At 36.6% G+C, this 26,724-nt stretch overlaps 1 protein-coding gene across 2 annotated transcripts in view; it reads right to left on the bottom strand.

Moving 5' to 3' along the window:
* Positions 1-13,805: 13,805 nt before the first annotated feature.
* Positions 13,806-26,724, bottom strand: part of SS18 (SS18 subunit of BAF chromatin remodeling complex) — a 114,623-nt gene continuing 101,704 nt past the window's right edge. For both annotated transcript variants that reach the window (XM_037805888.1, XM_037805889.1), the window contains one exon: positions 13,806-15,591. In XM_037805888.1, coding sequence (XP_037661816.1) covers positions 15,565-15,591 — 27 coding nt within the window. In that variant the 3' untranslated portion in view covers positions 13,806-15,564. The remainder of the gene's footprint in view (positions 15,592-26,724) is intronic.

The following is a 26,724-nucleotide window of genomic DNA, read 5'->3' as shown; positions in this document are numbered from 1 at the left end:
TAAGAGGGGAAATATCAGAATGTTTTTATGGTGACAGAAGAAAAAATTTAAAAAAATTCATGGAACTACAGTACACAAACAGTGAGCCCTCAGTTAAACCATGGCCTTTAATGAATTGCACAGTTTTTAAAATCTTTTATTTTATGCATGATATTCTTTAAACCCACTACTTTTTTTTAAAAAAAAGATGATTCAAAAGAAAAAAAAGCGGTTTTTATATGTACCTGTTGTTTAATTTCTCTGTCTTTGTTTTATAATTTCCTACCTATTTGAAGTACCTGTTCGAATTCTGCCAGGCTGCTGGCCTAGCAGAATTCAGCACATAGGAAAATCTAGAAAACAATTTTCTCATTTAAGACCAAAATCCAGTTACCATCCTATAACAAGACTGGGGCTTACATCTTCTCCCTTGTATGGGAACAGGTGAACAAGCCCTGACCTGTATTGGAGTATGCTGTATATGATGGTTTAGGGTGGCTGATGGCAGACGCTGTAACAGTAGACCATGTTGCCCTTGTCTGTATGGAACAACTTGATGGAATCCATGATGCGGGGTGGCTACCCCCCAAATTGTGTAATTTTACTGTTAAACTATAAAACAATAGCCTTTTCCACTGGCAAAATATCTCCAAACAACTTAGGGCATATCTTTCCCCTAAGGGATGGCTATGGTCCTGTGGACAATATGGTTGCCCCTATTTACCCTTTAACTGGACAGGACACTGTATGTGGTGACAGCCCTATGTCCCTGCTACCTTCTACAACTCTTTATCCCATACTCCTAGTAATTGGGAAATGGTTAAAACTAGATATAGAATAAAATGCACTTTCTGGTGGTATTATCCTTTAAAGTCATTCTTACACCAGGTGGAGCTGCAATAGTTAATGAAAAACATGTGGCAGCTTTAGCCAATCACACTGCCCAAGCACTTAATGGTTCCAAGAGCTATATCCTTGCTAAATGAAGAAACTACAGTTTAGAAAGGTAGTTTTACAAAATAGAATGGCCTAAGAAATCCTCACTTAGCACAGGGTAGCACCTGTGCCTTAATTAATGTGCAGTGCTGCATACATATTCCTGATCATTAGCACTTATAAGTTTTAAATCTTATGCAAGAGCGCATTACATAATATTGATCACTTATCAGTAGACCCCTTGTCTAAACGGTTTAATTCCCTTTCTTCACCATGGCAGCATCTCTTTGTGGGGTTATCTCTGTGTAGGGGAATGTCTAGTGTTCTGGTGTCTCTTACATTGTTGTGGAATATGGAGCAATGTCTGTCCTGTGGTCAACGTAGTCTGCTGCATGGGGGTGGATTGTTGGGACCCAGGGTCTGGGCCCCCTCCCCTCCACAGTGAAAGTAAGTTATTTTGCATAGCCACCTACTTGACAGGGACAGATGATAAAGGTCATCAGACCTCCCCAGGGTGGGGAGGGGGAATGTATAAATGGTATCATAAATAAAGCATTGAAACTCCCCTTCCCTGATCACTGTTGATAACAAATCTCCACATCCCGGTGTTACAAAACCCTGCCAAAACTCTGTTCTCACACCCTATGGAATGTCTTCTCCTAACTCTTATAAACCACCCCTTGGCACCACCCCCCCCCCTGCTTTTTGCAGAGTACTAACTTCTACTTTTCCCAGCCAACCACTGCCATGGAACCATTTCTCCCGTCCATAACTCCCATTAAACTCATAACTAACTCCATGCCTGGTGTGTTCTTTGGTCTTGGGGCTGAGCTGGGTTGGAATAAAGTATTTATCTTTTTGAATATACATATTTTTAAATCTGTTGGACAGTTCCCTGAAAGCAATTTTACCTGGCATGAATGCATGTACTGCTAAGTGATTCTGTTGACTACTACTACTTTTTTTTTTTTTTTTGGAATTCTATTTTTTTTTAATTGTGATTGTTCACATACCATACAATTATCCAAAGATAAAAAGTGTACAATTGCCCCCAGTACCATCATACAGCTGTGCATCCATCACAATTAAGTTTTGTTCAATTTTTAGAACATTTTCATTACTCCAGAAAAGAAATAAAGACAAAGAAGAAAGAAAGGAAAAAAAAAAAAAAAAAAAAAGACAGGAAAGGAAACTTCCCATATCCCTAACCAACCCCCCTCCACTGTTGACTCATAATATTGGTGTAGTACATTTGTTACTGTTTATGAAAGAACATTGAAATACTACTAACTGTAGTATATAGTTTGCAATAGGTATATATCTTTTTCCTATATACCCCTCTATTAATAATTTCTAGTTGTAGCGTCATACATTTGTTCTGGTTCATGAAAGAGACTTCTAATATTTGTACAGTTAATCTCAGACATTGCCCACCACAAGGTTTACTGTTTTATACATTTCCATCTTTCAACCTCCAACTTTCCTTCTGGTGACAAAAATGACTCTGAACTTCCCCTTTCCACCACATTCACACACCATTCAGCACTGTTAGTTATTCTCACAACCTGCTATTGTCACCTCTGTTAATTTCCAAATATCTAAGTTCATCCTAGTTGCACATTCTGCTCATAATAAGCAACCACTCCCCATTCTTTAGCCTTGTTCCATGTCTTGGTAACTTATATTTCATGTCTATGAGTTTACATATTATAATTAGTTCCTATCAGTGAGACCCTGCAATATTTGTCCTTATGCGTCTAGCTTATTTCACTCAGTATATTGTCCTCAAGGTTTCATCATCAACCCTTTTTTTTTTTAAGACGGTTTTGTTCACATGCCATACATTCCATCCTAAGTAAACAATCAATGGTTCCCTATATATTTATTGTGTTCACCACCCTCACCACTATCTATATGAGGACATCTACATTTCTTCACAAAGGAGGAAGAGTCAAAGAAGGTAGAGAGGCAAAAGAAAGAGAAAAACAAACAAACAAAAAAACATGACAGCTAGGAAGCAGCAAAAGGAAAGATAACCATAGATCAAAGTAGAATAAAGAGTCAGACACCACCACCAATGCCAAGAATCTCATACTCCTCCAGTATGCCCCCCTCTTACCTGCATTTATCTTGCCTTTTAATTGCCTTTGTTACATTAAAGGAACATTTAATTGCCTTTGTTACATTAAAGGAAGCATAATACAATGTTTCTGTTAATTATAGTCTCTAGTTTACGTTAATTGTATTTTTCCCCCAATACTTCCCTATTTTTAACACCTTGCAAGGCTGACATTCATTTGTTCTCCCTCATGAAAAAACATATTTGTACATTTCATCACAATTGTTGAACAGTCTAGGTTTCACTGAGTTATACAGTCCCAGTCTTTATCTTTTCTCTTTTCTTCTGGTGTCCCACATGCTCCTCACCTTCCTCTTTCAACCATATTCATAGTTATCTTTGTTCAGTGTACTTACATTGCTGTGCTACCATAACCCAAAATTGTGTTCCAAACCTCTCACTCTTTGTCTATCAGTCTGTAGTGCTCCCTTTATATTTCCTGTAGGGCAGGCATCTTGTTCACAAACTCTCTCATTGTCTGTTTGTCAGAGAATACTTTGAACTCTCCCTCATATTTGAAGGAGTTTTGCCAGATATAGGATTCTTGGTTGGCAGTTTTTCTCTTTCAGTATCTCAAATGTATCACACCACTTCCTTCTTGGAAGGAAGTCTTATTGAGCTTCTTTTGTATGTGACGGATTGCTTTTCTCTTGCTGCTTTCAGGATTCTCTGTCTTTGACATTTGATAATCTGATTATTAAGTGTCTTGGTGTAGGTCTATTCAGATCTGTTCTGTTTGGAGTATGCTATGCTTCTTGGATCTGTAATTTTATGTCTTTCATAAGAGATGGGAAATTTTCATTGATTATTTCCTCTATTATTGCTTCTGCCCCTTTTCCCTTCTCTTCTCCCTCTGGGACACCAACGATACATACATTCTTGTATTTCGTTTTGTCCTTAAGTTCCCGGAGACGTTGCTCGTATTTTTCCATTCTTTTCTCTATCTGTTCTTCTGTGCATAGGCTTTCAGGTGCCTTGTTCTCCAGTTTCTGAGTGTTTTCTTCTGCCTCTTGAGAACTGCTGTTGTATGTTTCTGTTGTGTCTTTTGTCTCTTGTGTTGTACTTTTCATTTCCATAGATTCTGCCAGTTGTTTTTTGAACTTTCAATTTCTGCCATATGTACACCCAGTGTTTTGTTTATAGCTTTTATCTCTTTTGCCATATCTTCTCCAAACTTTTTGAATTGATTTAGCATTAGTTGTTTAAATTCCTGTATCTCAGTTGAAGTGTAAGTTTTTTCCTTTGACTGGGCCATAACTTCATTTTTCCTAGTGTAGGTTGTAGTTTTCTGTTGTTTAGGCAACTGGCCTCTTTGGCCACCCCAATCAGGTTTTTCCAGACAAGAGCAGGTTCAGGCCCCAGAAGGAGGAAATATTCAGTATCCGGTTTCCCTGATGGTGTGTCTTACCATTAGTTTCTTGACATAATTTAAAAATTGGGGCTTAAAGTGAGAAGTTCAATTTTTTTATTTTGTTCTTTCTTCCCTACCCTTCATCCTTCCTTCTGTACTTCCACATATCCCCTGGACCCCCATGAAGCATAGAACCAAATCTTTGAGACCGCCCCTACAATAATTTTAGGAATAAGTAAACCTAATTACCAAACCTCTTAATAGCATGGTTCAGCTCCTTAACAAGAAGCCAACAAGTATCTTCTAGCATCATTAGGCTCAATTTCCTCAAAACAAATTCCCAGGTACTGGTCAGCAGCAGCAAGCTTTTTTAAGCTTCCTTTAATAAATATAAACAGTGGGGAGGAAGAGTCCCATTCCAGCCTTTGACTACAAAAAGTAAACCTGGCTCAGGTATCTGATCTTTATAATTTTAGTCTCTATTGCTCTATTACTTCATAGGAGCCAATTTCTCAAGTACCACTACAGACTTCTAGATTCAGAATCCAGGAGGCCTGTGGTTTCAGTCTCATATACCAATTTACATTTTTATTCCATTTTTGGTCCATAGACGTGCTTAGCCTCTTTTTAGCCTAGCTAACTCTGTTTTGATCTCTTTTAGTTTTACCTATTTTTGCTATTATTTCTATATGGAAGTGGCATATCAAAGCATGAAATAATAAAGCCTTCTTGATCAGAAGTCTACATGTAATAACATACACAAACCAAAACAAACAAAACCAAATACACATACATACTTTCTGGCCCTAAGTAACTGATCTCCTTGTTCATTTTCTATTTCCAAAGAAATTATTAAGTCAAAATGTGAAATACACACTTTAAATGATACTAATGATTAAAAATAAAATGTTACTCTTTCAACAGACTACTGCAAATTATGATTCAAAGGCATTTAATCAGTAGAACATTTAGATAGATTTTATTTCAAAGAACCAAAAAGAGTTAAGTGCCACTGATTTGCAGCTTGAAATTCAATTCATTCTTATGAAAATCAACTTATAACTTATTAAAACTCAAAATGTGTTTTGGGGGATGTGGAGGATGAATGACTTTCAGAATAGCCTGAGAGTTGTGAATAAAGAAAACATTGCTGTGTTTATTTAGAGTATTACCCCTTGGAGCCAGCGTTTGCACTAATGCATTTTACATTAGTGTGCCGCATCAGGAAATCCTGACTTTTTAGTGCCAAGGGGGTAATTAATATCAGTTCATGTTTTCAAAATGGTTGTGTTTATGTGGAATGAGGACTGAGCACTAAGATGTAGAGCTTGAAGTACGAAAGCTGGCTGTGAAGCAAGATCTTGGGAAAGAATGGAATACTGAAATTAATGAACAGGAAATAGGATTTCTATGGATAGAATGATATTAGTACTGAAAAGAAAGCCACAGCTACACTTCCTTGCTCTTAATTTACTAAGCATTAACAGAAATAATTCCCTAGTATAGCTACATTCATAGATGAGAGGATAAAATCTTCAATAACTATATACAGTATTTTGACCCACTGATACAAGTTCTGAAAAGTTATGAAATTTGGTGTACAGAATATTAAAAAATGACCACTATTCCAAAATATACTTCTTTAGCTAATATAGTTACACTTCCCATAGGCAAAAAATAGTAATAATAAAAAAATAACTCATTACATTTAATCCAAGCTAAATCATACAAGCCAGAAAAGTAAGGAAACAAAGAACCATTTGAGAAAAAAATCCTAAGAAGAAACTAAAGTGATAGAAGGTCCAAATAAAGTTAAAACTAAAACATGAGATTTTATGAAGTCATACTTTCCCAATTTTCAAAGTACATTATAAACATTAAGTAAATTTCTACCAACACTTTCATGGCATCCCAATTCACTCAAGTGATGGGAAGCAGAGGATGATCTTTTTAAAATTATTATTAGAGAAGCTGTGGGTTTATAACAATCGTATTTTAGTTTGATACCAACTTGACCTTAATAGCATAAACATACACTTTTCCTATACCCGTCCCACCTTTTTTTATACTTGTTACCAATTTATCTTTGTACATTGTATGTCCTTTAAAGCCATCAATTTACCATTACTTTTTATGCATTTGCATTCTAACATCTATAGGAAGAAGTGGAGTTACATACAAAAAAAAATACAATAGTACTGGCATTTATAATTAATTACCCAAATAGTTACCTTTACTGGAGGTTTTTATTTCTTTATGCCGCTTTGAACCACTGTCTAATGTCCTTTCCTTTCAGTCTGAAGAACACCCTTCAGCTTTGTTTGTGGGGCAGGTCTAGTGGTGATGAATTCCCTCGGCTGTTATCTGGGAATGTCTTAATCTCTCCCTCAGTTTTGAAACAAAGTCTCACCAACTATAAAACTCTTGGCTGCCAGCTGTTTTCTTTCAGCACTTTAAGTATTTAAACCCACTACCTTCTTGCCTCTGTGGTTTCTGATGAGAAATCGACTCAATCTAATTGGGACTGTCTTGTATGTAACATGTTGCTTTTCTCTTGCAGCTTTCAGAACTCTCTCCTTCTTTGAATTCAACAGATTTGACCAATACATGATGGGGTGTGTTTTTCTTCATGCTTATCCTGTTTGGTGTTCTTTGAGCTTCTTGGATGTTCATATTTATGTCTTTTGCTAAGTTTGGGAAGTTCTCTGTCATTATTTCTTTGAATATTGTCACTAAAGAGCTAGCCAGGAGCCATAGCCCACAGCAGCCTGCTGCAAGAGTGGATGGGTGCTGGTAACCACTGCATAGAGGGAGCAATTTACTAGTCTTTATCATGGTTTACCAGCCTCTTCCTCCTGCTCTTCCCTGGATGTAGTGTAGTGTTCTACTGGACTTCAGAGTTTCAAAATAGTTGTTTCAGATAGTTCCTGCTTGTTTAATAGTTGTTCTGATGGAGAGACTTAATCCTGAAGCTTCCTACTCCACCATTTCCCACAGTCCTTAAGAGGATGATCTTAAAGGAAATACTAGTGAAATCTGTCTGCTTCATTAGTAAAGAGTAAGAACTGAATGGTTATGAAGTACAGTATATGCACAATACACTAACTTTTCACTCCTAAAAATATAATGCTATAAAGAACATGTCATAGGGTAGTATTAATTGGCTCTCCACTGCATAACTCTATATTAAGAGTACAGGTTTTGCCAATATAACAAAGCATCTCCAAAATACAGCTTGAGTAAGACAGAAGTTTATTTCTCTCTCATGTTGGTGGGCAAAACAGAGGAGGAGGTTTCATGAGACCATTCAGGGAACTTTCCATTCTATCTGGTTGCACTGCTATTCCCTAGTTATTTTTCTAATCCATAAGGTCAAAGCTCCCCACCAACAGCTCATGTTCCAGCCTAGATGTGATCTAGAAGCTGCACACATCATTTCACCTCACATCCCATACCTAGCTGCAGATGAGGCTGTTAAATGTAGTTTCACATAGGCAGTCATGTGTCTATCCAGAACTTGGGGGGTTATTTTTAAAAAGTTAAGAGAGAAAAATATTGGGGATAATTAATATTTTCTAACAAACAAAACTGATGAAAACCTCTCAGAACATTCAGGATTCCTTATTCACTGATTTTAGCATTAAATGATTTTTTAAAAAACGTATTTTGAAATTGAAATTTGAAATTGTACTTATAGTACAGTACAGTAGCAAAAAAAATACAAATCCTGTACAGAGAACTCCAATATACCCTGACCCCAGATACCAGGTCCACCAATTTTAACATTTTGCCACCTTTGCCCTCCCTCCCTTCTTTCCTCCGTCCCTTTCTGTTTTCTGAACATCTACGAGCAGGTTACACACATTATACTCCTTGAACTTAACATTAATACTTCCATGTGCATTTACTATGAACAAGGATATTCATTTATGTAATATTTCTTACATAAGAGTTATCAAGGTACAGTTATCAAGTTCATGAAATTTAATGTTAATATAAAGTTTATGGTCTTTATTCCAATTTTTTTCTCATGTCCCAATAATGTCCTTTGGTGCCTTTTCTCCTCCATTCTTAGATCCCATCTAGTATCATGTATTGCATTTGATTGTCATTATCTCTTTAGTTTCTTTTTTTTTTTCAATTATGGGAACATATATATAATATAAATTGTCCCATCCCAACACCTCCCAAGCATATCATTCAGTGGGATTAATCACATTCACAATGTTGTTACTGCACCTCAGCACTATCCATTACTAGAACTTCCCCCTCACCCCAGAAACCCTACGCTCATTTTGCAAAAACTTCCCATTGCCCCTGCCCACAACCCCTGATAACCTGTACTCTGCTTTCTGTCTCTGTGAGTTAACATATTCTTTGCAGTCACCATGGAGCTTAAATATAACAACCTAAATCTGTAACAATCTAGTTTGCTTTGATGCCAATCTAACAACTTCAAGGCACACATAAACTCTCCCCGTATCCCTCCACCCCCCACCTTTATGAAGTTCTTGTCACAAATTACATATTTATACCTGAGCCCTAAGCCACTGACTTATCATTACATTTTTATGCATTTGCCTTTCAGGTCCTGTAGGAAATAAAAAGTGGAGTTACAAATCAAAAATAAAATACGACTGGTATCACATTTACTCATGTCGTTATCTTTACTGGAGATCTTTACTTCTTCATGTAGCTTCAGTCAATAGTCTAGTTGTCTTTCCTTGCAACCTACAGATCACCTTTTAGCATTTCTAGTAGGGCTGGTCTACTGTTAATGAAGTCCCTCAACTTTTGTTTATCTAGGAATGGTTTACCACCACCACCACCACCCCACCCCCCATTTTTGACACAGTTTTGCCAGATACAGATTTCTTGGGTGGCATTTTTTTTTTTTGCTTTCAGCAATTTAAATGTCTTCCCACTGCCTTCTTTGCCTCCATGGTATCCAGTGAGAAACTGGCCCTTAATCTCATTGAGGTCCCCTTGTATGTGACACATTGCTTCTCTCTTGCAGCTTTCAGAATTCTATCTTCAGCATTCAAAAGGTGCAGAACAGGTCTATCTGGATTTATCCTGTTTGGAGTGTGTTGAGCATCTTGGATGTGTATATTCATGTCTTTCATTAAATTTGGTTAGTTTTCAGCCATTATTCTTTTTTTTTTGTGCCCCTTTCTCTCTTTCCTCTCCTGGAACTCCCACAATGCATATACTGGTATCCTTGATGGTGTCCATAGATACCTCAGGCTCTGTTCACTTTTCTCCATTCTTTCTTCTGTCTCCTCCTCAGACTGGATAATTTCAATTGTCTCATCTTCAAGTGCTCTGATTCTTTCTTCTGCCAGCTCCAATCTCCCATTGAACGCCTGTAGGAAATTTTTACTTTCTGTTGCCATGGTCTTCAGCTCTGCTTGGTTCCTTTTCATAATTTTCATCTCTCTATATTCTTTGTATTCATCTATCATTTCCTGATTTCCTTTAGTTCTTTTCTGTATTTCCTTTGGTTCTTTGAACATATTTAGGGCTTTTATTTTGGGGGGGGGGGGCAGGGTGTCTTTGTCTGGTATGCCCTAGGTCTGCTCTTCCTCATTGATGGTTTCTAACGCTTTAATCATCTTTGCCTGGGCTAACACTTCCTATTTCTTTGTATGTTTCTTTTGCTGAAATCTGGACATTCTGATATTTTAGTGTTATTGCTAGAATTTGGACTGAGGCTTCTGTTCCTTAAGCTTGTATCCAGCTAATGTTTTGACAAAAAAAAAAAAGAAAGAAAGAAAAGAAAACACTTTACCCAGTCTTTGCAGATTGACTTGTGTAAGTGTTCTCCTTCAGGACTTATCCATACAATAAATTTGGAAAACAGCTCCATGCCAAAGCATAGGGCTCCCTGATCCTTTCTGTGCATGCTTCATCTTGGGCATGTGCATGTGGTCCTAGGAATTCCCCTACATACATGGTTCTGAATGTCCCTTCTTCCTTAGAAAACAGTTTCCTCACAGTCCTGGGCACACCACTGTTATGTATGTCCTACAGCCAGTAATCCCTTACCCCAGGTAGCATTGACTTGACTGCTCTCCCACCTCGTTTTATAGGAAAGCTCAGTGAGTAGCTTTCTACACAAAAGGCAAGCTCTAAGACAGCAAGTCCCTCAGGCCACCACCAAACAGACTAGGCCAGACATACATGCTCCCATATATACATGAGGGTTCTTTTCTTTCCTCCGGAACCAGGACCAGCGTTCTGCACTGGAGTGTGGGTACACGCCACACTGAGCTGCTGAGGAGTGGGTGAGGGGCCAGCCAGGGCGTCTCAAGATACTACTGTTTTTAAGTGGCCTTCTTGATTTAGCACTCGCTCTGTTACTGCAATAACTTTCTCTGGAGTTTCAAGAAAGGTGTTTCTGACAGTTTTTCCTGGTTATTCAAAGCTTCTGTGGGTCATAGAGTCCTGAAGCATCTAACTCTGCCATCTTGAGCAGAAAGAATTTTTAAATGTACAGTTGTCACGAAAATCTTCTCTGTATGTCAACGCAGTTAAAGATTATAGCCTAAATGTAAGTGTATCACTTAGACATATCTAAGTTCTTAAACTATGCACCTCTATCAGGGAAAAAAAATACGTGTATATGTAAATATGTAACATGCATATACAACATACATACATTATGTTTATGTGTTTTCATGTATATCGCACACCCCCTTTCACTCTGACAAGTTTCCCAGGTTGAACATTATTACACAGTCATCCTATTTATAGGTCCTTATTGAGTTAATGAATCCAGAGCTCATATATTTTGTTGCTTTGTCTATGCCTGAGACTTGGATTTGTAAACAAACAAACAACAACAAAAAATTCCTACTGTTTTCTTAATTTTTTTGTAGTCAAACATACTTAGGTAACTATAGAAACAATTAGAAAGGTACAAAAGAAAATTAAAGAGTTTTTAAATCTAAACAAGCATAATTCTCTAAGTGGTTCTATTCATTCTATAAAAATCACATTTCAAATGTTCTCTTACTATTCAGAAGTCAGGCCTTGTATATACCCTTGGTAATAGCTTTTATCCAATAGAAAACACATTTTGGAGGAAAAATCATCAACTGCAATACTCATAACTTTACTATCAATTAAATTAAGCAGTTATTCTTAAATGAATCTAACTAATCTTTGAAATGCCATAAATCAAACATGTCTTAACTATAACTTTTTTTAATACAAGGAATAAGGTGGCATCTCAAATCAGTTGAAGTAAATGGATAATTCAATAAATGATGCTGATATAACTGGTTATTCATACAGGAAAAAAGTTAATCCTCTAAATCATATCATACACAAAAACTAATTTTTGAAAAATGAAAGCAAATACGGGGAATATTTTTATAAATTTCCAAGTTAGGGAGGTTCCAAGTTAGGGAGGTTGCTTCTAGAAATGTTATTTTGCATAAAATCCTGCATAACATTTTTAGTATATAAAGTCTTATATCTTTAATACGATGAAAGACAACACAGGCAAGTTTAAAGCATAATGAAGAGACAATACATACAACACATAAAAGAGACAAAGAATTAACATGTGCATATATAGAGCCATACGTTATATGCATATTTTTCCTCTCTTTCTTACATGACAAATGTTGCAACAGAAAAATGGAAAAAGGACATTAAAAGGCATTTCACATAAAAAATATTGTATTTGAAGTGATGTTCAACATTAAAATAAATCAAATGTAATACAAATTAAATTCCAAGAGAATATTTTTAAAAGCTTACTAGAATTGCAAAAATTAACAAGGTTAATAATCTGGTGTTGGCAAAGGTATACCTTTTGGGAAGACACTTTTTAAAATATACGTAACCTTATACCTAGCATATTAGAAATTATTTCATAGCAATACCCCAACAACCATACAAAGAGAAACCTGTCAGGTAGTTCATGAAAACTTTATTTTTGCAATAGTTAAAAAATTAGAAATACCACAAAGGAATAGAGGGCATTCAAGATACTTCTGAGTTTAAAAAACAAACCCATCCCCACTGCCACCCCCCAAAAAAAGGGCAAAATAGTACAGGTAGTGTAATTACATTTTTGTTTAAAACAAAACAAAACAATAATATATGTTAGCTTATGTGTGGAAAATCAAGTTGGAAGAAATGTACCAAACCTTTAATAATTGTTACCTTTAAGGGATGAAATTATGGAGAATGAATACTTTCTGTGTAATGTATTTCTGTCAATGTTTTAATTATTTAGCCTGTGTGATTTTTAAAACTGAAGGAAAAGGCATATGATTTATACATCCAGATTCTGAGGATGGTTTCTAATTCAATGTTAACATTGAAAATACAGTATTTCAGGAACGGAAAGAGTCCTTAAAGATCATCCAAACTTTTTTTTTAAAGAGTACTTATTTTTTAAAGACCCTTACTGAAATTCTTAGGGATTAAATGACATACTGATTGCTTCAACCTGTGGGTGAGTGTGTTGACGAAACAAGATTAGCCATGGGTTGCTAAAAGGATGAGCTCGGTAACTGGTACATGGAGGGTCATTATACCATTCTCTCCACTCTAATGTATGATTGAAAATTCTTTTAAAAAGTTAAAAGTAAAACCAAAAACAATGTGCTACCATAATTCTAAAGAATAATACTAACAATTTAATTCTCAAACAATTAGTACACGTAAGTATTTGTAAATGTTTATCAATAATTACCATGCTCTTTCCGTAGTAATATTTTGCTTCTGGAATTTTATGGCATGGTATAATACATTTTAATAAAATAAAAATTTCAGTTTTAGAACATATATTCTATATGGGAATGTCATATTTGGTAGAAAGCTACTAGTAAAGTTATTCTTCTTACTAAGTATCAAAAGAGTAATGTAATTTTTGTCACCACCAATTAAAAACTTTTATGAAATAGGACTGTTATAAAACAATTAAACCTTGCAAATGTACTAGTCTCCAGGAAGGAAGTCCTAGAGGAAATTCTGCTTATTAAAATTGCAATTTTAGTTTCCATTAAAAGGAGAATAAGACAACAGAAGATGGGTTGGCAAGACAAATTATTTCTTAATGTCAATTGAGCTTATTTCAAATGAGATAGCATATCTACATGAGGTTGGGTTCAGTACAATTCTGTCTTCTCAGCTCATTTATCTAATTCAGTCATCTTGATTACAGCCTCATGGACTTCATTTTCAGAGAAAGAATTCGGTAACAAACAGCCTATATAACATGCTGATTACAGAACAGTTAATTCTAATTAACTTGAGCATGGCAAGAGAATTTTGATAAAAGTCCTAGAACACAAATATAGTCCGCTTATACTGGAATAACTTACATAAAAAACCCACTGCATAGTCTCCAGACAAAACAAGTGAGTCAAGAGATCTAATTTAAAGAAACAAATAAGAAAATTACAATCACAAATAATTTATTTTTCTGTTAGAGTTGATACAGTTTTAAATAGCAACAAAGTACACAGTAGTGGAAAATTGGCACAGAACCTACAAGCATTTCAATCACAATAAGGCTCTCCATGCTCTATTTCTTCAAACCTTGATATCCATTTTCTACTGACCAACTTGTTAAAAAAACCTATTCTGACCTTAAAACACACACTCACTCTCTCTCTCTCACACACACACACTGAAAGTCCTCCTTTCAATTACAATATGCTGAGACAGTATATTTTGCTTATTTAAATTTATGGTACCCCTTCTGTTTCATTTCAGGTTAGAAGTGGGAAAAACATTTTAATTATAAAAAAATACATCTATTTCCTGGGCATAGGCAACTGTGATGAAAATAGTAACTTACCTTTGGACTAGATGTTTTCAGATAATGCCTAAATAATTCTGGTTAAAACTTGTCAAAGCATGCTTTCCTGGACCAATGCAGTATCCCTGAAGTTAGTTAAAATAATCAAGCACAGGACAGTCTCATATAATGGTTAAATATGCCATGATCCTAAACAAAGAAAGTTAGCATGCAACTTCCATGCTTTTACTAGAGATCAGAACAAAACCTCATCAATAAACATTTTCCTGAACATCTCTTTCTCTTATATTAACCAACATAAAAAAGGGAAAAACAAAAGTGTCCTTTTATAAATGGCAATATTTCCAGTTAAGAAAGTTGAAACAAAGATTTGTAATGTCTCCTGAACTATTTTATTATATAAAACAATTATCCTTCTAATGTCAAAAAATAAAACTACTGGATCAATGTTGACTCTTCTTTAATATCATCTATAAAATCCTCTGATATTACTTACTAAATTCCCTGATTACTCAAACAAGGTAAAATTAATACTTCCATTTTCAGTTATTGCTATTTTAGGAGAAGATTATGATTACCACCTCATTTACATGAAACTGTTACCAAAGATTCTTCAGATCAAACGTGAAGTAATTCTTATTGCCTCATATTTTAAAACTGTATTATAAATGATCATTATAAAAGGGTTTAATCCACAAAACTGGAAGGCATTTCAAAAAAAATGTCTTTTCTACTCAAAACTGTATCACAGTGCCCTTGATCATCTAATAGATAAAAGGGATTTGAATTTCCTCTATAAGAACAGTGGACATATGGTGTGCTTTGTCTTCTCCCTCACCTTTATCTTTATAGTGCACCATTTTGAGACCAACACAGTCAAGCATCTACCATACTCCAACCCAGTTAACAGTGATTTCTGATTCTGCCAAGTGCACAGTGTGCCACCTTGCATATTCTTCACATGAAATAGGCATAATATACAAAATATTGCTGTTGTAAAAAGTGTACATTTCCCTCTTTCCCTTACAAAAGAATCTGTGGAAAAGTATTAAATTCCCTTAACCTTCATAAACATACAAAGCTGTTCACACCTTTCAGTCTGTAACAGTCCATTTGAAACACAGTTCTGAAATCATTACAAATTGGTTATGTCATTGCATTTTCTGTCCAATGTTGCCATCTAGAGTAGAAATGTGAAATCAAGAGTATTTTTGAATAACTAAAGCCTTTTACAACTAAGCCACAAAGGCTGCTTACTGATGAAACAGCCATTTATCCACAAGGGTTTTCCAAAAACTACATGGAATGGAAGAATCTCTTCACAGAGAGGTGTCCACAGTGCTGAGGTGACATTATGGCTACTGAGATACTGGCTATTGGAATGCAAGTTCTTTTTCATTGCTGGTAATTTCCATACTGTCCCTAAAAGATAAGATTAAAAAATATAATTAGATAATAGTCTGATCATGGTTTTATCATAAGAGTTTGACATAGGAAATTAGAAACAAGTCATTTTAAAAACTGTTATATAATAATACAAATGAAACTGCACCAAAAACAAACAAATAATTTTATATATTAGGTATATAGCATCACTCTGTAATTTCTTCTGAAACTACATTCAAATGCAAATTAATTTCATCGTCCTAAATATGTAGGAAACTAGCAAATGAGCCTAGAATAGTCACATTGTAGGAATTTAAATGTTTGATGAATTTTGTTGAATTGAGCAATAGTAAGTGAGAGAGGTTCTATGTATAAACTCTGATGAGGTATGTATTAGTGCATAAGTTATATGCTAGTGTGACAACTTTATAACTATTTAATTTATTATACTCACTATTATGAATTAACAACCTCAAGGGTATTTAAGATAAATGGCAAGTGAGGATAGGAAAATAACTGGGAAATAGAGGTTAAAGAACCTGCTATCCATGTTCAAGAATCTGGGCCTTTCCCTGAGGCCAATGAAGTGTCAGCAGAGATATTTAGACAGGCAGTCATTTTAATTTTTGTTGTTTTTAATGAGGTAAAGTAGAAAGACTGTAAGCTGACAGGATGGGAGAGAAAGACAGAGAGTGCAGCTATAAAAGAGGTGATGAATGAAGTAGCAAAATCCCATGAGGGAGATAAATAATATCTAATATACATCTGTTAAATTAGTTTTTGGAGGAAAGAAGAAATATCATTCCCTTTAAACAGAAGAAGAAAACTAGGGGGAAAAAAAAGGGACATACTAGGAAATACACATTTTATAAAAAAGTTCCTCAATGTGTTTAATATTTTAAAAGGCTCATAAAATCACCTTTTTTCCAAGAAAAGCATTCATTTGAAAAGACATCATTAGCTACTTCTTTCCTTCGGCTACATTTCCACCTACAAGTCACATTAATTATTTTAAATCAAGAAAGTATTCTAGAGTTGAAATACTTCTGTACCAGAAGAAGCAATACCCTTAAAGTTTACATTTCCACAGAAGTAGATACACTTGAGTATCTGTTGAGTTTCATTCACCCAGTACACATCTAATGGAATAAAGCACTACGAACAGAATTAAGGTTTATTTAGTTGTATTCTGCCAAATTTAAAGTCAATGATTATCTTAAAGTATTTATAGGTAAAACGATAGCATATCTAGGATGTGCTTTATAATACTCTAAATAGTGTGCACATGGGGGACAGGGGTGAAGGATGGGTAGATTAAATATCATTGCTAAAATGTTGTTAAGTATTGAAGTTGTTAGATTACCTAGATACTAAAGCCAAGTTGAAATTCTACCTTTGAGTAAACTTTCTATTTGAATCTGAACAAGCTCCCGCAGATGTAGGATAAGATGGGACAGTAACATCCACCTCTCTGAATCTCAATTTCCTTTCCATTAATGTTTCATTAATTACTACCTCATTTATTTGTTATGGCACTTAAATAAGAAGACATGAGAAAGGGTTTTTTAAATTATAAAGAATTATAAATCAATGAGTATTACTGTTGTAGGGAAACGCTCCCCTAGTGAATATGTGTAATGAGATATTAATGATGAAAATGAGTTGTACATACAAATGATATGAACGCTGAGGTCAAAAACCACTGTGTTAAACAAACACAAGCTATAATTTATCTACTATATTATTAATTACTTGACAACAGGGAACAGGTCTCATCCATCCTTACACCCTAAGTATTGAAGAGTACCTGACACGTTAAAAGACTTTTTAAATAATGTAGGCCAAAAAAATTATATTCAAGAAATTATAAACATTTATTGAGCAAATATTATGTGCTCTTCACTGTGATAAATCTGAAAAATACAGAAGACGATATTTATAAAAAATTAAAGTGCAATCACCGTACAGAAGATAAGTTCTACAAGTTTTCAGAAAGGAAATGATTAACATAAGTTAAAATAATTAGAAAAGTATTTCAGACAATGTGGGTATATTAAGAAATTACTAAGATATGAATAGCAGAGAAAAGAAAAGGGGGCAATTCAAATAGAAAGAATAGCTAAAGCACAGAACAGTGAAAAATACAGAATGCTTAGGGAAAGAGACAGTAAGAAAGAATATATAATAATGAGTAGAAACTAAGAATTGTTTGGTAAGACAGCTTGACATTATAGGGAAAAAGAAGTCTGGCTCATATTAGCAATAGCTAACTCAACATATCTCAACAATAACTAAGAGCTTACTGTGTGTCAGACACTGTATTAAGTGCATATCCATCTATAGCCTATGCAGTAAATCTTAACTCTATTTTACAGATGAAAATTCCTCTGAATAGAGTGTGAAGAATAAATGGGAAAGGAGGCAAGAAGATACTTTGGGAGACCCTGTCATGATGAAGACAGGAGATGATAATGGTCTAAACTAAAATAAGGCAGTAGGTTAGAAAGAAGTGGATGGATTCAGGAGCTTTTAGGAAGGAATACCAACAGGAATTGGCCGTTTATTAGATGGGGAGAGAGACAAGGAGGGAAACTTAAAAATCAAACATGGCACTTGGCTTTCTGGCTTGGTGATAAGAGCCCTTCCCTTTGATAGAGAATACAGAAGGAAGAACAGGTATGGGTGACAAAAATTATGAATCTGTTTTGGTTATACCAAATCGATATACCTATGATACATGTAAGTACAGATGTTCAGTAGGCATTTGATTTCCAGAAAAGAGATTCAGACTCTTAATAATAAATAGAGATTTGGGAGTCAACAGCCTGATAAATTGAAACCATGATAGTAAATGAGATTGCCTAGGAAGAGTACATTGAATGAAAAGAGTCTGTAAATTTGTCTTTCCTTCCATTTATTTAATCAGTTACAAGTATTAAAATTATTTCTTCAAACACTTTTTATGTTCTTTCTCTCTCTCTATTCTTGTGATCACTTCTAATCTAAGAAGTAAATGCCTCATTTATTCATTTATTTATATTTTATTTATTCACTAATATTTATTGATTACTTGCTATGTTCTACTAGGTGCTGGAGACTCAACAGTAATTACAAAAAAAAAAAAAAAAGACAAAGCTGATGTCTTTAAAGAGCTTACATTCTAAGGAAGAGGAGTATGACAATAAGCAATAATTAAATAATCTGTCAAGTGGAAAGAAATGCTATTCAGAAAAATAAAGGCATGTTTCCAGTCAAGATGGATATACCCTCCAGCCTGAAACACACAAAACATGAAACAATCTTATTCATGAAACTGAACATTGGGCAACAAAGGATGGTCATCTCTGAGAGATGGGAAACAAATGTAGTGAGCCTTCTAATTATCTCCGATTACTGCCTTGAAAGATTCCTGGTCACAATGCATGGAGGGGGAACTGAGGCTGAGCCTGCCAAACAACTTGAGTTGAAGAGATGAAACTGAGGCTCTGGAGAGCCAAAAGTAGCTAAGCTTTGCAGGACAGAATACCAGAGAACTGTACAGAAAGAGAAAGAGATCTGTGAAGATCTGCAGAGGTACCCTTACGTATTCAGTACAGTACTGATAAGCCAATAAATGCAAGGAAAATACCCAAGACTTGAAAAAGTGACACCTAAAAGGTTTAGAGGAAATAATATTTTGCACTTAAACAGGAACAGAATTAATGTCTATTCCCAACATTCAGGCCGAAAAACTTTATAATTCACAAGGCATGGGGTAGAGTACTACAAACGGTCTTACCTCAGTAGTGGGGAATATTCAGCCCTACACTAAACACTCCGTGGTTCTGTCTAGCAAATATTAAAAGCAATCCTAAAAGGATCAAGTTGTTTCTAACTTACTTAACTGCTTCCCAAAAACAAAGCTCAAGAATATTTCTAGGAACAAATATATCCATCACCCAACAAAGTAAAATTCACAATTTATGGCATACAAAGGAGGAGGAAATTATAACCCACATGAGGAGAAAAAAAGAATCAATCAAAACTAACCCAGAAATGACACAGATGCTAGAATTAGCAGATAATGATATGAAAAGTAATTCTACTTGTATTTCATATGTTCAACACGAAATTAAGAAAACAATTCAATTTGCAACAGCATATATTATGGGTTGAATTGTGTCTCCCAAAAAGACATGTTCAAGTCCCAACTCCAAGTCCTGTGAATGTTACCTTTATTGTAAATAGAGTGTTTGAAGACATTATGAGTTAAGATGAAGCCAAACTGGGTTAGGGTGGGTCCTAATATATATGACTGATACTCTTATAGGAAAGGGAGAATTGTACACCACTAGACAGACAGAGGGGAAAACACTGCATGGCAACTAAGGAGAAAATACCATGGATTGTGAGCAAGTCACAACAAGAAGTTGAGAGAGAGGCATGGAACAGATTCTTAGATTCTTCCCCCCCAGATGTCACAGGAAGCATGGCCCTGCTGAAATCTTGATTTCAGATTTCTAGCCTCCAGAACTGTGAGACAATAAATTTCTGTAGCCTTAAGCCATCAAGTTTGTGACATGTGTTTTGGCAGGCCTAGGAAAGTAAGACAGCATCAAAAGAATAAAATACTTAAGAAAAAAATCCAACAAAAGTAGTGCATATCTTATACTGTGAAAACTACAAAACACTGATGAAAGAAATTTAAAACTATCTAAATGAACGGAAAAACATTGCATGTTCATGGATAGGAAGAATTACTATTAAGATGTCACCATTCCACAAAATGATCTACAGACTCAACATAGTCTCTAGCAGAATTCCAAATGACCTTTTTTGTAGAAATCAACAAGATAATTCTAAAAATCACAGAATTACAAGGGACCCAGAATAGCCAAAACAATCTTGAAAAAGAACAAAGTTGGAGGACTGACACTTCCCAATGTCAAAACTCACTACAAAGCAATGGTAATCAAGAAAATGTGATACTGGCATAAAGACAAACATATTGATCAATGAAACAGAATAGAGAATCTAGAAATAAACCCATGTGTCTATGGTCAATTGATTTTCAACAAGGGTGCCAAGACATTCAATGGGGGAAATAATGGTCTTTTCATAGTGTATGACAAATGGTACTGGGACCACTGGCTAGCCATGTGCAAAAGAATTAAGTTGAACCCTTATCTCATTTATAATAATTAACTTAAAATGGATAAAAGCCAAAATGTAAAAGCTACAACTATAAAACTTTTAGAGGAAATCATAGGGGTAAATCTTCATGATCTTGAATTTAGCAGTGCTTTCCTACATATGACACAAAAAACACAAGCAGCAAAAGAAAAAAATCAACAGATTAGACTTCATCAAAGTCTAAAACTTTGTACATCAAATGACACTACCAAAAAGTGAAAGACAACTCACAAAATGGGAGAAAATATTTGCAAACAATATAGAGTATCTGATAAGGCTCTGAGTGATAAGTTGAATTATAGACTCCAAAAAAACATATTTTCACATGTAGATGTGAGCACATCATAAATGGATTTATTTAAGATGCTTTTAGGGTATAGCTCAACCGAATGAGGGTGGGCCTTAATCCAATTGCAGGAACCCAGAAGAGAAAAGAGAGGGCATTGCCACATGATGGGAAAGCTAACCCAAGGATTGCTGGCTAGCCAGAATGCTAAAAACCCCAGAAGGAAGAAAGTCTTCTAGCTTCTGGAACTGTTGAGTCAATGAATTCCTATTGATAAGCTAATCCTCTGTGTGGTATTTGTCTTAGCAGCATAGTAAACTAAGATAATTTTTGGTACCAGAAAGTGAAGCGCTTTACAAATACCTAAAAATGTGGAGACAGAGTTGGAACTGGGTAATGGGTAGAGCCTGGAATAACTGTGAAGCGTTTGATAGAAAAATCTTAACTTGCCTTCAAGACACTATTGGTAGAAAATACGGACCATTAAAGCTACTTCTGGTAAGGCTCCAGAAGGAAATGATGGATGTTACTGGAAACAGGAGGAAAGGCAATCCTTTTTATAAAGCAGCAGAGAACTTTGCAAAATTGGGTCCTAGGGTTGGATTGAAGGTGGAACTTGTAAATGATGGACTTGGATATTTAGCTGAGGAGATTTCCAAGCTAAGTGTGGTGGGTGCAGTTGGTTTATCTTTGCAGCTTTTAGTAAATGGGAGAGGAAACAGATAAGCTTAGAACTGATTTCTTATACACAAAGGAACTAGTAATTGATGATCTGGAAAATTCTCAGCTCTATCAGGACTCTCCCTGAGCTTCTGGTAATTGAGACCCCAGAGAACAGGGTTTCACATGAGGGTTTAACTAAATAATCCCTTCTTAAGAAGGATGTGGCTGAACATGGATCCAATCAGACATCTCAGAGGAAGTCAGGATTGGAAATGCAGTTAATTTGGAAGGATCAGTGGAACATCACTTTGTCTGATGGTTTGGACCCCACCCCCCATCCCTGAGTTGTATGAAAAGTTAACAAGGGTTTTGTGAAATCTGTGTGAACAGAAGGACTTCCCTCCTGGACTTAAAGGGAAAGAGAAAGGATGACTTGAAGGAAAAATGATTTCAAGGCCAGAACTATGGAAGCAGAGGTCTGAAACAAAAAGATCTCCTCAGGCCAAAAGAGAGCACCCATCCATATACATGGCAAGGATGGATATGGCCCAGTGCTTGGAGAGGGCAAGCTTTCTGCCCAACTTCTACCCCGATGTTCAGGGAGACTGTAGCTTCCACCCCAAAGCTCAGAGAGAGTCAGGTCTATGCCTAGTTGTCTGGCGTCAGTTTAGCTGCCCCAGTGTTTGGAGAGCACAGGGACTACACAATCCAGGTTTTGGGCAAAGTGTTGATAACACTCCAGTGCTCAGAGAGGTTGGGGACTAGACTGTAGCATTCAGGAAAAGCATGGCCACTGCACAAGCACTAGGAAATGGTGGAGCAGATGCTCCATCAGACCTGGAGGACAAAGCATTGACCCACAGATGACTCAGAACTTAAATTCTAATGGAATTTGCCTTGCTGAGTTTCAGAGTTATTTGGGACCCGTGACACCTATTTGCCTTCCATTTTTTCCTTTCTGGAGTGGGAATGCCTGTCCTTTGCTTGTACCACTACTGTTATTTTGAAAGCAGATAACCTGTTTTCTACATTTCACAGGTCCACAGATTGAGAGGTATTTTGCCCCAGGTTGGACTATGCCCATAATTGATTTTGAAGAGACTCTGGATTTAGAGAATGTAAGCCATATTATGGCTTACAGCTTTTGGGATGTTCTGTGATGGAATGAATGTATTTTGCGTATGGGAAGAACATGTCTTTCTGGGGTCCAGAGGGAACTGTGATACATTGAATTATGTACCCCCCAAAACACATGTTCTTTAATCTTAGTCTGCATTCCTGTGGGAGCCCATTGTAAAAAAGATCTCTTGAAAATGTTGTTTTAGTTAGGACAAGGACAAAATGAATGAGGGTGGGTCTTCGATGATTACTGGAATCTTTTATAAGCAGAAGAAATTTAGACATTGTCAGAGAACACCAAGGGAAGGAGGTGAAACCAGGAACCCAGAAGGAAGCAAACCTTCTAGGCTCTGAAATTGTGAGCCAATAAATTCCTGTTATCAAGCCAATCCATTGTGTGGAATTTGTCTTAGCATCCTGGTTAATGAAGACAGTCTAATATCCAGAATATAAAGAAATCTTACAACTCAACAACAAAAAGATAAGTGACCCAATTAAAAAATGGGTAAAGGACTTGACTATACATTTTTCCAAAGAAGATATACAAATGGTTGACAAGCACATTTAAAAATTGCTCAACAGCATTAGTTATCAAGGAAATGCATATCAAAACCATACTGAGGGGCAAGATGGAAGACTGGTGAGCTGTATGTTTTAGTTACTCCTCCAGGAAAGTAGGTAGAAAGCCAGGAACTGCGTGGACTGGACACCACAGAGCAATCTGTCTTTGGGCATACTTCATACAACACTCATGAAAATGTCGAACTGCTGAGATCAGCGAAATCTGTGGGTTTTTGCGGCCAGGGGACCCGCGCCCCTCCCTGCCAGGCTCAGTCCCGTGGGAGGAGGGGCTGTCAGCTCCGGGAAGGAGAAGGGAGAACTGCAGTGGCTGCTCTTATCGGAAACTCATTCTACTGATCCAGACTCCAACCATAGATAGACAGAGACCAGACACCAGAGAATCTGTGAGCAGCCAGCCCAGCAGAGAGGAGACAGGCATAGAAAAAAAAAAAACAACACGAAAAACTCCAAAATAAAAGCAGAGGATTTTTAGAGTTCTGGTGAACACAGAAAGGGGAAGGGCGGAGCTCAGGCCCTAAGGCGCATATGCAAATCCCGAAGAAAAGCCGATCTCTCTGCCCTATGGACCTTTCCTTAATGGCCCTGGTTGCTTTGTCTCTTAGCATTTCAATAACCCATTAGATCTCTGAGGAGGACCCTTTTTTTTTTTTTTAATCCTTTTTTCTTTTTCTAAAACAATTACTCTAAGAAGCCCAATACAGAAAGCTTCAAAGACTTTCAATTTGGGCACGTCAAGTCAAGAGCAGAACTAAGAGAGCTCTGAGACAAAAGGCAATAATTCAGTGGCTGATAAAATTCACTAAACACCACAATTTCCCAAGAAAACGGGGGTGTCCGCTCACAGCCACCATCCTGGTGAACAGGAAACACTCCTGTCCATCGCCAGCCCCATAGCCCAGAGCTGCCCCAGACAACCCAGTGTGACGGAAGGGCTTCAAATAACAGGCACACACCACAAAACTGGGCATGGAAATTAGCCTTCCCTGCAACCTCACCTGATTGTCCCAGAGTTGGGAAGGTGGAGCAGTGTGAATTAACAAAGCCCCATTCAGCCATCATTTGAGCAGACTGGGAGCCTCCCTACACAGCCCAGCAGCCCAGAACTGCCCTGAGGGATAGCACAGTCATCCCTCAACAGAGGACCCGGGGTGCACAGCCTGGAAGAGGGGCCCACTTGCAAGTCTCAGGAGCCATACGCCAATACCAAGGACTTGTGGGTCAGTGGCAGAGACAAACTGTGGCAGGACTGAACTGAAGGATTAGACTATTGCAGCAGCTTTAAAACTCTAGGATCACCAGGGAGATTTGATTGTTAGGGCCAACCCCCCTTCCTGACTGCCCAGAAACACGCCCCACATACAGGGCAGGCAACACCAACTACACACACAAGCTTGGTACACCAATTGGGCCCCACAAGACTCACTCCCCCACTCACCAAAAAGGCTAAGCAGGGGAGAACTGGCTTGTGGAGAACAGGTGGCTCATGGACGCCACCTGCTGGTTAGTTAGAGAAAGTGTACTCCACGAAGCTGTAGATCTGATAAATTAGAGATAAGGACTTCAATAGGTCTACAAACCCTAAAAGAACCCTATCAAGTTCAGCAAATGCCACGAGGCCAAAAACAACAGAAAATTATTAAGCATATGAAAAAACCAGACGATATGGATAACCCAAGCCCAAGAACCCAAATCAAAAGACCAGAAGAGACACAGCACCTAGAGCAGCTACTCAAAGAACTAAAGATGAACAATGAGACCATAGTACGGGATATGAAGGAAATCAAGAAGACTCTAGAAGAGCATAAAGAAGACATTGCAAGACTAAATAAAAAAATGGATGATCTTATGGAAATTAAAGAAACTGTTGACCAAATTAAAAAGATTCTGGACACTCATACTACAAGACTAGAGGAAGCTGAACAACGAATCAGTGACCTGGAAGATGACAGAATGGAAAATGAAAGCATAAAAGAAAGAATGGGGAAAAAAATTGAAAAAATCGAAATGGACCTCAGGGATATGATAGATAATATGAAACGTCCAAATATAAGACTCATTGGTGTCCCAGAAGGGGAAGAAAAGGGTAAAGGTCTAGGAAGAGTATTCAAAGAAATTGTTGGGGAAAACTTCCCAAATCTTCTAAACAACATAAATACACAAATCATAAATGCTCAGCGAACTCCAAATAGAATAAATCCAAATAAACCCACTCCAAGACATATACTGATCACACTGTCAAACACAGAAGAGAAGGAGCAAGTTCTGAAAGCAGCAAGAGAAAAGCAATTCACCACATACAAAGGAAACAGCATAAGACTAAGTAGTGACTACTCAGCAGCCACCATGGAGGCGAGAAGGCAGTGGCACGATATATTTAAAATTCTGAGTGAGAAAAATTTCCAGCCAAGAATACTTTATCCAGCAAAGCTCTCCTTCAAATTCGAGGGAGAGCTTAAATTTTTCACAGACAAACAAATGCTGAGAGAATTTGCTAACAAGAGACCTGCCCTACTGGAGATACTAAAGGGAGCCCTACAGACAGAGAAACAAAGACAGGACAGAGAGACTTGGAGAAAGGTTCAGTACTAAAGAGATTCGGTATGGGTACAATAAAGGATATTAATAGAGAGAGGGGAAAAATATGGCAAACATAAACCAAAGGATAAGATGGATGATTCAAGAAATGCCTTCACGGTTATAACGTTGAATGTAAATGGATTAAACTCCCCAATTAAAAGATATAGATTCGCAGAATGGATCAAAAAAAATGAACCATCAATATGTTGCATACAAGAGACTCATCTTAGACATAGGGACACAAAGAAACTGAAAGTGAAAGGATGGAAAAAAATATTTCATGCAAGCTACAGCCAAAAGAAAGCAGGTGTAGCAATATTAATCTCAGATAAAATAGACTTCAAATGCAGGGATGTTTTGAGAGACAAAGAAGGCCACTACATACTAATAAAAGGGGCAATTCAGCAAGAAGAAATAACAATCGTAAATGTCTATGCACCCAATCAAGGTGCCACAAAATACATGAGAGAAACACTGGCAAAACTAAAGGAAGCAATTGATGTTTCCACAATAATTGTGGGAGACTTCAACACATCACTCTCTCCTATAGATAGATCAACCAGACAGAAGACCAATAAGGAAATTGAAAACCTAAACAATCTGATAAATGAATTAGATTTAACAGACATCTACAGGACATTACATCCCAAATCACCAGGATACACATACTTTTCTAGTGCTCACGGAACTTTCTCCAGAATAGATCATATGCTGGGACATAAAACAAGCCTCAATAAATTTAAAAAGATTGAAATTATTCAAAGCACATT

Source organism: Choloepus didactylus, chromosome 16 (assembly GCF_015220235.1).
Source record: "Choloepus didactylus isolate mChoDid1 chromosome 16, mChoDid1.pri, whole genome shotgun sequence".
NCBI lineage: Eukaryota > Metazoa > Chordata > Mammalia > Pilosa > Megalonychidae > Choloepus > Choloepus didactylus.
Note: the sequence above shows the minus strand (reverse complement) of the source record. Positions and strands in the feature narration are given on the sequence as shown.